Here is a 13,819-nt window from a genome sequence, read left to right on the forward strand (position 1 = left end):
TGTGGAAATGCTTTGGATGATATTGTATATGTGTATTTTGCCACTTTAAAACTTAATCTATAATATGTACTCATAAAAATTTAGCTAGACAGCTCTTGGTTTTCTGCCTTTCAGTTTTCTCTTTGGAGTAGAGAAAAGTTGATTACTTTGGTTAAAAATGCTTAATTAAGTATATTTGGTATAATAATTACAGAAAAATGAATATATATGTATACACACAAGATAATGAGTATGAATTTTTACTTGAAGAAACTATTAAAGTTTAATTTTATTATAATTTTCATAATTATGTATTTAATTTATATATTAAACAAATATAAAGGTTTATAAAGACTAAATTTTTGAAAGTCCATAAAAAATGTTTTAAAGTTATGTTCAACGTTAATGGATTTATTCCTCAAATCAGCTTACAAATCCTTTATTGCAAATTAATACATGGATGATTTACAAAAAGTAAATTTGAAATTCATCATTGAGATTTTGGTTTTTCTTTTCTTGGCTCTTGTAATTTGATTTCTGTTTATTTGTTCTCATTCACACATTCATTTAACAAATACTTGTGGAGCACCTAACACATGCTAAGGGATACAGCAATTAACAAAACCAAATCACTCTGCTTATGGAACTTATTCCCATTGGGAGAGTCAGACAATAAACAGGTATAGGAAGGAAGGAAAATGAAACAGCATCGGAAGATAGTAAGGGAGGAGCCCTCTGTTTTAGAAGAGTTCCTTACGGAACACCTCATTGATAAGGCTATTTGAACAGAGAGAAGAAAATAAAGAAAAAAGCTACTACACTATTTAGGGAAGAGCAAAGTCTGGTCACATGAGGACCAGCAAGGAGGCCAATGTGGCTGGAGCAAAACCAGCAAGGGAAATACCGCCATGTTAGCCTGGCTGCTCAAGCAGGGCCCTTGGCAGCACTTTCTCTGAGGGGAAGGGGAAACCATTGCAGATTTTTGTTTTTAATTATGAAAAATTTTGAACCTACAAGTAGAGATAACAGGAACAATGAACTCACTGGAGTATTTTCATCAGAGAAATGACATGGTCTGGCTTAAAAGGAGCCCTCTAGTCAGTGTTGAGAATAGACTGAACTGCCTTGGGGCAGAAGCAGTGAGATCCTTTAGGAAATCTGTTATACAGCAATTCGGTTGAGAGATGGCAGTGTTGAGAGGTGGGGAGACAAGGTCAGGTTCTAGACCTAGTTTTGAAGGTGGTGCCTATAGAATAAACTGACAGATTACACCAGAGCTGTCAGTGGTGTCGAAGTGACTAACATTTTTGGTCAGGGCAACTCGAATGGAGTTTCCATTCACGAGATAAAGACTGCAGAAGATTTTGGGAGGAAGAGCAGAAGCTCTGTTTTAGACATACAGAGTGCGAGATACTCCTAAGACATCCAAGTGGAATCGTCAAAGATGCGGTCTTCCATAAGTACTGAACATGTAACATTTAACATCAAACAATGAACTTCTTGAAATGAGAAAAAAAAACCAACCTGTAATTGATAGTTAATTTTTCCACGTTCTTTTCAGGTCATGTCTTACGGGTCATTTTTTTTTTTTTTTGTATTTGTAATGACATAGATAATAATTTTGCATTTTTTTCCACTTAAAATTGTTACAAACATTTTTCCACATTGCTATCTTGGTGGGGCTGTTCAAGCAGGACCTTCTAGGCACTTTGATGGAGGGGAATCTATTTCAGATTTTTTTGAAGTTATGAAAAATTTCAAACCTACACAAGAGACATGACAGCAACAATGAATACGCAAAACAACCATGTTTAAAAGGTTTCATCCTTCCGGGAGCATGCAAATGTTTGGTTAGCTGGTCAAAGCGACGACACTTTCTCTTCCAAGTCTACAGAGGGCGCCCAGGTGTTGGAAGGCGCTGTTCGGCTCTGAAGTCCGGAAGCCTCTCTTTCCCTTCCTCTCACCTCCCTAGCGTCCTTCGCCCCGGATGCGCTCTGCCGGCGCTGATTGCCGGCGTGACTTTGAACGCTTCCAGTTGTGGAGCTGGTTGCTGAGCAGACCCAGAGTCACCGGGCCTTTACACCAGTTCTGCGCTCGCCTCAATGAGGTTGCTGGGAGCAGCCGTCGCCGCGGCTCTGGGACGTGGGCCGCTCCCGCGGGTCCCCGCCAGCCTGGGATGGCAGGGGAAGCAGGTACTAGAGCCCGGCGAGGCGAGACCGAACCAGGGACTGCGGACGGGACTTTGCTGTTCTCCAGGGCTAGGGAACAGTGATTTCTTCCCTGGGACCTCCTGACAGCTCCGGAAAGGAGCTGTCGTGCCTCAGTGCTGAAAAGCCTTTCGGTACCTGCACATGTTCTCGTTCGTGAGCTGCGTCTCAGTACCTTGGGAGAGTGGACAAGGCCACCGATTATGGTTAAGCCTCTTTTTGGTATACCTTAAAGAGAAGTGACTGGAGTGAAGGTCAGACCAGCTGAAAAATTAGTGTGCTCAGGGTTCGAACTCCAGGCTTCTGACTGATCATTTAGTGCTCTTTTCACTGCACAGTGTCCTTGGGCTGGGTTATTTGATTTGGCGTTCAAACCTCCCGGTACTTTTCTTTGCATTTCTGTCTTTTGCGGAGGTTGCAGAATGGAGTAGGATTGGGTAGGACCTGAGCCTTTACTACTATGCAAACATCGTTTGCTTTCCTTGCTGATATTCATGGAATTTTGTCTAAGTGTCCACCAGAAACCATTTAGTATTTGCCCACCTTTTCTAAGGTCTCCTGTTTTCCTTTCCTCAGAAGTGCTGCAGTACATTTTGGATATGCAGTCCTATAGATAGAGGCTTATATTGTGTCCTGATTCCATAAAATGCAGGATTCTCCCTTACTCTCACCCCCACCAGAATAAAATAAAGTTTTTAAAGAGTGATTGTTTTTGTACAGAAGGAATTGGAAATTTTTTGTGGGCTACTTGGAGACTGCAAACATCCTTGCTAGCTGTGGACTACACTACAGTAAGGGAGAAGGGGGAAAAAATCAAAGTAAAATTTAAACTAAAAACTATTTTTTATTAAAGTACTTGTTGGAAATTGTCTTTCTGGTTTTATCAGCCCCAGCGTATAATTTCAAACCTGTAACATTTGGAAAAGTATCTGTCCCCTTTTATTTAATTAATTAGCTTCTTTGATACCTGTATATCTTTTCAGATTTATTTATTGTTAAGAATGTGTGTATCCCTTCTGTCTTCTCTTGTAGTTTCTTCTTTGGTTACAAGAGTCATAGATTGAGGCATTCATTCCTTCTCTTGCCTTTCCAAGCTATCTCAAATGATGTTTGGTGTCCATTGAGATACATTGGTAGAAAGATACCAACCAACCAAATTCTAATTGCCCATTGTTATCTCTTACAGAAAGTGCGTTGATACAAGCTCTCTTATTTTTTCAGGTTAATTGGAAAGTCTGCCGATGGTGTTCATCAGGGGTGATTCCTAATGAAAAGATACGAAATATTGGAATCTCAGCTCACATTGATTCGGGGAAAACTACATTAACAGAACGAGTGCTTTACTACACTGGCAGAATTGCAAAGATGCATGAGGTATGTGGTTCATGGTTGATTCCAGGTTAGCGAGAGCTTGATTTTAATTGTTTGGTCGTTACGATTTAATAAACCTTACAAAACCTGAAAGAGTAAATGAATGGTAACAGTGGACCTTTAGTCAGAGACCTGCCACAAACGGGATAGTTCATACTGGCTTGCAGTGTGGTTGTGAGGAATCCTCCTAGAGACCATCACTGTGTAGTTTCTCAGTAAATTGTCTTTTAGGAATGTTAAGTCTACACCTGCAACTAATGTAACATCGTTAATTATACTTCAGTTAAGAAGTCATGTGATTTATTAAGCCACTGTTAAAGTAGTATTTACATAATTTTTAATGTTATGGAGAGATGTTTATAAAGTGGAAAAACACTTTAAAACTGTATGTAGTATGATGTTTATAGTTACAAAATACACGTGTCAAAAAAAATTTTTTTTGGATTTTGTGGAGCAGTGGTGAGTGCTTTGGGCTCAGATTTAGGGAGTCCAGCGGTGGCACACTGGACCCGGGGCTCAGCATGGAGCAGGTGAAGGTGCAGGTTGCTGTGGCTGTGGCCCAGGAGCCGCTGTGGAGGATGCAGGACAAGTGCTTCCGGAAGTGCATCTGGAAGCCAGGGGCTCCCTGGACAGTTGGGAGCAGAAGTGCATTGCCACCACATGGACTCCTGGAACACTGTGTCGGAGCCCTGCAACTCACAGCTGCAGCGGGAAGACTCTGCACCAGCCCCCACCCCCCTCGTTTCCATAAATGCCCTTTGTGAGGCAGGGGCCCCCTTGTGCTTTCTGCCTGCCTGCTGTGAGGATGAGGCCTGTGCCTCCACACTTGGGATGCAGCTCCCCTCCCACCTGCCAACGAGTGGGGCTTGGGGCTTGGGGGGTGGCCCTTGGGACTTCTCAAAGTGTTGGCAGCCCAACAGCACTTCCCCTGGTGTGCCCAGGCTCACCTGCTGCCTTGGGCATAGAATCCACATTTGGATCTGGAGGCGTGGTCAGGCCCCACCTCAGCTGTGACCTGATGGTGGGCAGACAGATACATTACTGAGAGAGGGGGGAAAAGAAAAGAAAAGAAAACGATTTTTTGTAACTTTAAAGTCTCCTGAAGAAATGACCGTAACATTGAATAACTTTCCATTTCTTCAGAGGAATCTCATCTTGTTAAATCACAAGTACGTGGAAAGCTCAATCCTTCCCACCTAGGACTCAAAATCCACATGTAGTAGAGCAGGGAAAAATCTGTTCTCTGAACTTCTGCTCATGGACTACCACAAGCCTGGTGGGCAGGAACAGTGTGAAGGAAACAAGGTTGGCTCTAAGACTGAGGTGATTGCTCTACGTTAGTAGTGCTGAGAATAACAATGAAAAGAGAGGCAGTAAATAGAGGGCAAAACCTGGAATCACTCTTCTATTTCACAAGACATGGTTTGGTGATAGCCTTCTCGGAAAATTGCATCAGTTAACTGTGTGTGTTCTAGTTCCTTCTCAGTAAAGATTTCTCTCCTTGGGATGCAGGGACAGGGAAATCTGAGTTGCTGTGTTTGTGTTTAGGTGAAAGGTAAAGATGGAGTTGGTGCTGTCATGGATTCCATGGAACTAGAGAGACAAAGAGGAATCACTATTCAGTCAGCAGCCACCTATACCATGTGGAAAGATGTCAATATCAACATTATTGATACTCCTGGTGAGTTGAATTCTTGGTTTTATTGCAGCTTGTTTTGACAAAAGCACATTTAGTTCTTTATTATGACCCAGCTTATTTTTGAGTGTCAAATAATACTCAAAAGTGTGACTGTGAATTCCTGTTAGAGAAATCTGACTTGGGACCTAGAGCACTTCATCCTTATGTGGTTCCCTTGAAAAATAGTACAAATAAACTGTGAGCAGGAAGGTTCTTGCTTGTTACAAGCTGTAGCTGATTTAAAGGTGCCCCGTGCCCTAGTAGTTTTTTGAAGAGTTGGGTCCCTGGACCTTATGGTTAGTAAATGGTATGGTGGTTGAAAAAATCCACATTTTAATTAGAAGGCTTATGTCCTGAGCAGAGATATAAAAACGTGTAATTGTGCGTGTTATAAAAATTCATACTGCTCTTTAAGACCTCACACACTTTGTCTCATTTAGGACACGTGGACTTCACAATAGAAGTTGAAAGGGCCCTGAGAGTGTTGGATGGTGCAGTCCTTGTTCTCTGTGCTGTTGGAGGGGTGCAGTGCCAGACCATGACTGTTAATCGTCAGATGAAGCGCTATAATGTTCCATTTCTAACTTTCATTAACAAATTGGACCGAACGGGCTCCAACCCAGCCAGGGCCCTGCAGCAAATGAGGTACTGAGCCTGAGAACAGGAGGGGCTGGGATGATCTGGATAAGAAAGTTTACGTCCAGAAGGACAATTAATTCAGTGTCATTAAGCTTTATTCCTAATTTTTTTTTCTCTAAAAAATATATTTATGTGAGTCACTTAGTAAAAGAAACACTGAAGTCAGGGGTGCCTGGGTGGCTCAGTCAGTTAAGCATCTGACTTCAGCTCAGGTCATGATCTTCAGCTCAGGTCATGGTTCAGGAGTTCAAGCCCTGTGTTGGGCTCTGTGCTGGCTCAAAGCCTGGAGCCTGCTTCAGATTCTGTGTCTTCCTCTCTGACCCTCCCCCACTTATACTCTGTCTCTGTCTTTCTCAAAAGTAAATAAAACATTTTTTAAAAACTTAAAGAAAGATTGATGTCAATAGTTTGTTTTGTGGTTGTAATCTCATCAACTGTCTTCTCTGTAAAACGGGGAAAATATGACTTAAACTGTAGGGAGGTTTAAGGTGAGTTCAGAAAACAATCTGGCAATTCACTGTTTTGCTGTGATTAGAGAAGTAATCTAGAGTAGATTTTGAAAGTACTTTGTATATTTAGACAAACCTAGAGAATCATCACCTATTTTAACCTTTACATGAGGAATTTTAATTAACATCCATAAATAGTATGGTATATAGTCCCTTGGGTTCATATGGTAATATATTTGCTAAGACAAGAGTAACACTTCCTTTCTGTAGCAGATGTAACTTAGTAGTAGTTGTAGCATTGTACCTTTTGCCCAATACTGTATATTTCACATAGCCTTTGAAAAGAGTTGAAGCTTCACTTTGCACTTTTTGTAGACGTGTAAATATAGCTGCCAAGTTCCTAGCTACAATTCACATGGGAGAGCTGATGAAAATGGACAGTCAAGTTTGTAGTAGTAGAGAGACAAAGAATGATGTGTCTGGTGACAAGATCGGTATTGAGGAACTTCCAAGTGACAGCATTGCTGTGTGTGCCTGATGGAAGTGATTGTATTTGGGAATATGAACATGAAATTCTTCTTTATTGGGTATTTGTAATATTTTCCTGGCAAAACAAAGTGTTTTCAGTTTTTGTCCTTATTACTTCTATTTTACTTGTGCTTGGCAAGAGATGGACTGTTTCCACCAAGTCTTTGTCTGAATTCCAGGAAAATTCTCTTTTAGCATTTGACTACTGCGGTTCTTTTTCTGCTCTACTCCCTTTTATCTGCATTCTGTATCTCTCATTAAACAGATGTTAGAAATTCTAACATCTGTTCTTCTGGTTCCGGTGTCCATGTACTAACTTTTCTACCGTACATTCTCCTACATCTTTTTCTCTTCTCATTTTGGATTGGGTTATGAGAGAATTCTTGAGGTCAGTCTTCCAGATCATAAATCTGATAGTCATGTGTGTCCCTTCTGTTATTTAGCCTGTTGTTTTTCTTTTTCTGCAATTGTGTAATTAATTTCCATAATCCTTCTCTTTTATCGCAACATCTTTATTAATAGGGGTGATTACTTCTCAGGTCTTTACATTTTCTTTTCTTTTAGTAACTCTCTCCTTGGAATTTAGTACTGGCTTTTGAGCTCACACCTCTCTTTTAAGTTATTGGTAACCTTCAAATATTTGGTGATTCTTAGTTACCTATCCATAGCTATACATGGGAGCCTAGAGTGTAGACTTAACAATGGTAGCTAGAGCGTATTTCTTCTTGAGTGAGAATTCCTGCTACTGAATCCCTTCAGTGATCGTGTCTGATAAAGGGTACAACCTAGGGGTGCCTGGGTGGCTCAGTCGGTTAAGCGTTCGACTTCAGCTCAGGTCACGATCTCGTGGTCCGCGAGTTCGAGCCCCGCGTCGGGCTCTGGGCTGATGGCTCAGAGCCTGGAGCCTGCTTCCGATTCTGTGTCTCCCTCTCTCTCTGCCCCTCCCCCGTTCATGCTGTGTCTCTCTCTGTCTCAAAAATAAATAAACGTTAAAAAAAAATAAAAATTTTAAAAAAAATTTTTAAAAAAGGGTACAACCTAACGGTGAGTGTCTGATTTTTAACACACATGCTCAGAGGTCTCCTGTAAGAATTTCCTCTTCAGCTAGCTATAGTCTGCTTGCTAAAGTCAGCTGGTCTAAGAATGAGAGTTGGGCAAGGTGATCCCACTTCCCACTGTGCTTTAATTTTCTGACCAATCACCATTGACTTGTTCTTCCGCCTTCTGTTTTTAATCCAGAGTATTCTGGGGGTCTGATGGGAAAACACTTATTTTAGAGTTCTTTTGTTGCCTAAATAGGGTTTTGGCTTTCTGAGCTTGATGAGTTTGGCTGTTCCCAACTGTTTTATATCTTCCCTCCCAGTTCCACAACATCTGCCATTGATGTATTTTTGTTGTTTCAAAGGGATTTAGGGAGAAAAAAATGAAGTAAACTATGTATTTTTATTTTTCAGGTCTAAACTGAGTCATAATGCAGCATTTGTGCAGATACCCATTGGTTTGGAGGGTGATTTTAAAGGTGTAATAGATCTTATTGAGGAACGAGCCATTTACTTTGATGGAGACTTTGGGTAAGTTAGAAATATGTTACTAAAATCTTACATTTTAAAAAGCATCAAAGAAAAGGAAAAGGATGAGTTCTTTAAACATAGAGAAAACATCTTTTTAAAATGTGGCTGGAGGACTATACTTCAAAATGACTTTGTTTTAATGCCTTTAATCCTAGTTGCTTTCCATTTTGCTTAGTATTTATTCCAAGGGAGAGTATGTTACTTTTTGGGTAATTTGTATCATGTTGTGACATGCATGGTATGATAAAAGGAGGCATTCAGCTCCAGCTAGTAATAGATCTCTTTTTCTACTTGTTCATTTTTGTTCATTCTGCAGAGTTTTATGAAGCAGCTGCTATGTCCTGGGTATTGTGATAAAATCTGGGAAGAATACATGGATCATAAGTGCTCTACCTACTTTATGAGGTTATAAAGATAAAAGGATAATATGTAAAAGCAGTTAAAAATAGTACAAATGTGGTTTGGATAATATAAGAAGCAAATTGGTAATTTTTTGACCTGGTACTTGGTCCATCAATCACCTTTTGAGTGGCCTCTGCATACAAAACACTGTAATTTCCCAGTGGTTATCAAACTTTGACATTCAGAAAAATCACCTGAAAGTTGTTAAAGCACATTCCTCGATCCACCTCCAGAAGATTCTTATTCAGTAGATCTAGGGTGGAGCCTGGAATTTGCATTTCTAGAAAGCTCCCAGGTGCTGCTGCCATTGTAGATCTACAGACCATACTTTGAGTGGCACTGTTTTGGACAATGTGGGAAATCATAAACTACCCTTCCTTATGAGGAGTGGCCCCCCGTAGCCTGGCAGTTTCTCCAAACATAATTCCTGAGAGGTTTTCCTTCTCTGCTATGAAACTGGGATTGCTAGGCTGGCAGGTGGGTGAAGGGTGTTGTGATCAGTTAACTATCATTTGTCCTCATCAGCTGTCTTGTAGGCAGAGAAAGAATATAGGCGGTTCTCTCACTTTTTGTGTGACCATCTATTTCTTAGGATGTGAGGTCAAGAGAACAGAGATATTTTAATAAAGTTTATTCAGTGCTGTGTCCCCAGCCCTAGAACTTCCTAGTACATAATAAGTATTCAAAAAATATTTGTAAATGAATGAATAAATCCACTTTCCCAGAATTACCAGGGCACACATTTGTCTTCTAAAGTAGAGGCTCTTAAACTTTGTTGTATGCTCCCACCACAGATGAAATTTCTTAACATACCTGAACCCTCTCCCAGCCCTAGACCACTGGGTATGTAAATTTTGAAAACCCTCCACAGATGATTCTGACCCGAAAGAGTAAGAACCAGGGAGCTTGACAGGAAGGATGAAATTACGATCTGAAGGCTGTGAAGACCATTCTTTAGGATAGTAAGAATTATATTCTGACTATTTGCAGTTGACTTCTTTTATTTTTTTTAAGAACATGTTTTCTGAAAAGCTTACTTTTTTGAAATTAGTTTCCATTTTTAAAGAAATACTTTGAAAGTCTTTGAGACTGACATTTTTAAACATCAAGTATATCCATTTCTCAGTTGTGTATATTTTATTTTTGAGTCTTACCTATTCAGCCCCTAGAGGAATGGAGAACCTGGGGTAAAGGTTGAAGAGTTTGTCATATTTACTAACCTTTTTTTTTTTTTTTACTGTAAATTAATGTATTCTGTGTTAATATTCTGTAATTGGGTTTGTTAATAGAAAGGAAGAGAGGTCTCTATTCCTGCTTGTTAGTGACTGTGATGTTCTGGTTAATTTGGTTAATAGAATTTTCAAGAGTCATATGAGCTTTGGAGTCAGATTGGCTTTGAATCTTGGCTCTTACATTTACTAGTAGTACAACCTTTGTGTAAATTTTAAAGTTAGTCTTTACATTAGTCTTACATTTCATTTTAATGCAAATATATCAGAGTTCTTTCTCATCTAAAAAAAATTTAGCCATTAGGGTTCATCTTTTTCATTGGTGCTTTTTATTTTTTTAATTTAATTTATTTATTTTTTTTAATATGAAATTTATTGTCAAATTGGTTTCCATACAACACCCGGTGCTCATCCCAAAAGGTGCCCTCCTCAATACCCATCACCCACCCTCCCCTCCCTCCCACCCCCCATCAACCCTCAGTTTGTTCTCAGTTTTTAAGAGTCTCTTATGCTTTGGCTCTCTCCCACTCTAACCTCTTTTTTTTTTTTTTTTCCTTCCCCTCCCCCATGGGTTTCTGTTAAGTTTCTCAGGATCCACATAAGAGTGAAAACATATGGTATCTGTCTTTCTCTGTATGACTTATTTCACTTAACACTCTCCAGTTCCATCCACATTGCTACAAAGGGCCATATTTCATTCTTTCTCATTGCCACGTAGTATTCCATCGTGTATATAAACCACAATTTCTTTATCCGTTCGTCAGTTGATGGACATTTAGGCTCTTTCCATAATTTAGCTATTGTTGAGAGTGCTGCTATAAACATTGGGGTACAAGTGCCCCTATGCATCAGCACTCCTGTATCCCTTGGGTCAATTCCTAGCAGTGCTATTGCTGGGTCACAGGGTAGATCTATTTTTAATTTTTTGAGGAACCTCCACACTGTTTTCCAGAGCGGCTGCACCAGTTTGCATTCCCACCAACAGTGCAAGAGGGTTCCCATTTCTCCACATGCTCTCCAGCATCTGTAGTCTCCTGATTTGTTCATTTTAGTCACTCTGACTGGAGTGAGGTGGTATCTCAGTGTGGTTTTGATTTGTATTTCCCTGATGAGGAGCGATGTTGAGCATCTTTTGATGTGCCTGTTGGCCATCTGGATGTCTTCTTTAGAGAAGTGTCTATTCATGTTTTCTGCCCATTTCTTCACTGGATTATTTGTTTTTCGGGTGTGGAGTTTGGTGAGCTCTTTATAGATTTTGGATACTAGCCCTTTGTCCAATATGTCATTTGCAAATATCTTTTCCCATTCCGTTGGTTGCCTTTTAGTTTTGTTGATTGTTTCCTTTGCTGTGCAGAAGCTTTTTATCTTCATGAGGTCCCAATAGTTCATTTTTGCTTTTAATTCCCTTGCCCTTGGGGATGTGTCAAGTAAGAAATTGCTGCGGCTGAGGTCAGAGAGGTTTTTTCCTCCTTTCTCCTCTAGGGTTTTGATGGTTTCCTGTCTCACATTCAGGTCCTTTATCCATTTTGAGTTTGTTTTTGTGAATGGTGTAAGAAAGTGGTCTAGTTTCATTTTTCTGGTGCTTTTTATTTTTAATTGAATATCCTTAAAATAGCAACACAAAGCATTTCTTTTCTTAGTCAAATTGTTCGATATGAGGAAATTCCAGCAGAATTCAGGGCAGCAGCAGCTGACCACCGGCAGGAGCTGATTGAATGTGTTGCCAATTCAGATGAGCAGCTTGGTGAGATGTTCCTGGAAGAAAAAATCCCCTCAATTTCTGATTTAAAGGCAAGTGCTCTCAAAATAAGTCTTACATTAACCAGAAAAAGCGGTGGGGTTTTTTGTTGTTTGTTTTTTGTGGGAAAAAGACATGATGCTTTTATGCATGGCTTTTATTAATGAAATCTGAGCAAATTTATTTAACGTTGATTTTTTTTTCAAAAAATACTTGGCTGTGACATATAACTCTTTTTTTTTAAAGTAAGGAGTTCTGTAACATCTTAAAATGGGAAAGCAGTTACAGTTTGTTCTAGAAAAAAAAAGATATTTAAACATCCAACCTCTTGGGTATACCTTAAGAAAGGAAGATAAATATAGAAGCGTTATAGCAATAAAGACAGATTAAGAGACAAGGCTGTTAAATATTTGCAGACTAAATGTTGATACGTGTAGTATTGTACTATTTAGAAGGGCTGTATAGATTTCTTCACTTGATCAATTCTATAAAAATAAGATATCTGTCTGAGACTGGTATTTATTTTTTGAATAGACAGTTTTTCCACAGGAGATGTACACATGGTCAATAAGCAACCAAAAAGATCAGTAATCATTAGGGAAAGCAAATCAGAACCATAATGATATTTCACTTTATCTATGAGGATGGCTATTTAAAAAAAAAAAACCAAAAACCCAGAATCAATATTTTTCTGTTAATGTTTTCTTTTTTTTTTTTTTAATGTTTTTATTTTTGAGAGAAAGAGAGTGCGAGTGGGGGAGGGGCAGAGAGAGAGGGAGACACAGAATCCAAAGCAGGCTCCAGGCTTTGAGCTGTCAGCATAGAGTCTGATGCAGGGCTCAAACTCACAAACGGCGAGATCTTGACCTGAGCCAAAGTCGGACACTTAATCCACTGAGCCACTCAGGCATTCCTGTTATTTTCTGGTAAATAAAATACTTTCAGGCATCCCTGTTATTTTCTGGTAAATAAAATATTTTCAGGCATCCCTAGTTATTTTCTGTAAAATGACCAGTATTGGCAGGGATGTGGAGAAATTGAAACTCTTGTGCATTGCTAGTGGGAATGTAAGGTGATGCAGTCACTGTAGAGAAAGTATAGCCATTGTTTAAAAAAAAATTAAACCTAGAACTACCATATGATCCAGGAATTCCACTTCTGGGTAATATCCAAAATAACTGAAAGCAGGGACTCAAACAGGTATTTGTACACCTGTGTTGATAACAGCACTATTCACAATAGCAAAAACCAGGAAACAATCCAAATGCTTAGCAGTGGATGAATGGATAAACAAAATGAGTATGTACATGCAATGGAATATTATTCAGCCTTAAAAAAGAATGAGATTCTGATACACATTATAGCATGGATGAACTATGAAGACATGCCAAATGATACAAACTAGACACAAATATTGATGATTCCACTTACATGAGGTACCCAGAATAGTCATAATTCCTTGAGACAGAAGTAGTGGTTACCAGGGGCAGTGGTAGAGGGATGCATTAAGGAATGGAGAGTTTAATGGGTCAGAGTTTCAATTTGAGATGATGAAAAAGTTCTGGAGATGGATAGAGGTGGAGGTGGCATAGCAGTGTAAATGTACTTAATGCCACTGAGCTATATACTGAAAAATGATTAAAATGATAAATTCTATGTTTATTTTACCATTAACAAAACATTCATTTTACCAAACCACATGGTACACTTAGCAGAGATCAGGTAAATAATTATTGTGTGTAAGACCTTGTACTCATGGGGGTTATAGTAGATCAGATGCACAAGGGAAGAACCCTATTGAAGCTGAGGATGCTTTAATATATCTCATAACTTGAGTCCTTTAGCATTCACAAACTATGTAGGAAGGTATAGGTCAAGCATTGTGTCCTGGGAACCACAGCGCAGAGTTAGGATTTTATCTATTACTGGGGTTGTGTCAGATCCCCAAGACCATTCCCTGGTTCAGTGATTCATGAGGATCACCCAGGGTTCTCAACACATTATCATACTCTTGACTATGATTTAATA

The 13,819-nt window shown here is 39.4% G+C and overlaps 1 protein-coding gene across 1 annotated transcript in view; it reads left to right on the plus strand.

Annotated features, from left to right (window-relative positions):
* The first annotated feature begins 1,958 nt into the window (after window positions 1-1,958).
* GFM1 (G elongation factor mitochondrial 1) overlaps window positions 1,959-13,819 on the plus strand; it is a 46,286-nt gene continuing 34,425 nt past the window's right edge. The window contains exons 1-6 of the mRNA XM_047875013.1: window positions 1,959-2,171; window positions 3,408-3,560; window positions 5,106-5,238; window positions 5,676-5,880; window positions 8,306-8,422; window positions 11,694-11,844. Coding sequence (XP_047730969.1) covers window positions 2,082-2,171; window positions 3,408-3,560; window positions 5,106-5,238; window positions 5,676-5,880; window positions 8,306-8,422; window positions 11,694-11,844 — 849 coding nt within the window. The 5' untranslated portion in view covers window positions 1,959-2,081. The remainder of the gene's footprint in view (window positions 2,172-3,407; window positions 3,561-5,105; window positions 5,239-5,675; window positions 5,881-8,305; window positions 8,423-11,693; window positions 11,845-13,819) is intronic.

The sequence above is a fragment of the Prionailurus viverrinus genome, chromosome C2 (genome assembly GCF_022837055.1).
Source record: "Prionailurus viverrinus isolate Anna chromosome C2, UM_Priviv_1.0, whole genome shotgun sequence".
NCBI classification, from domain to species: domain Eukaryota; kingdom Metazoa; phylum Chordata; class Mammalia; order Carnivora; family Felidae; genus Prionailurus; species Prionailurus viverrinus.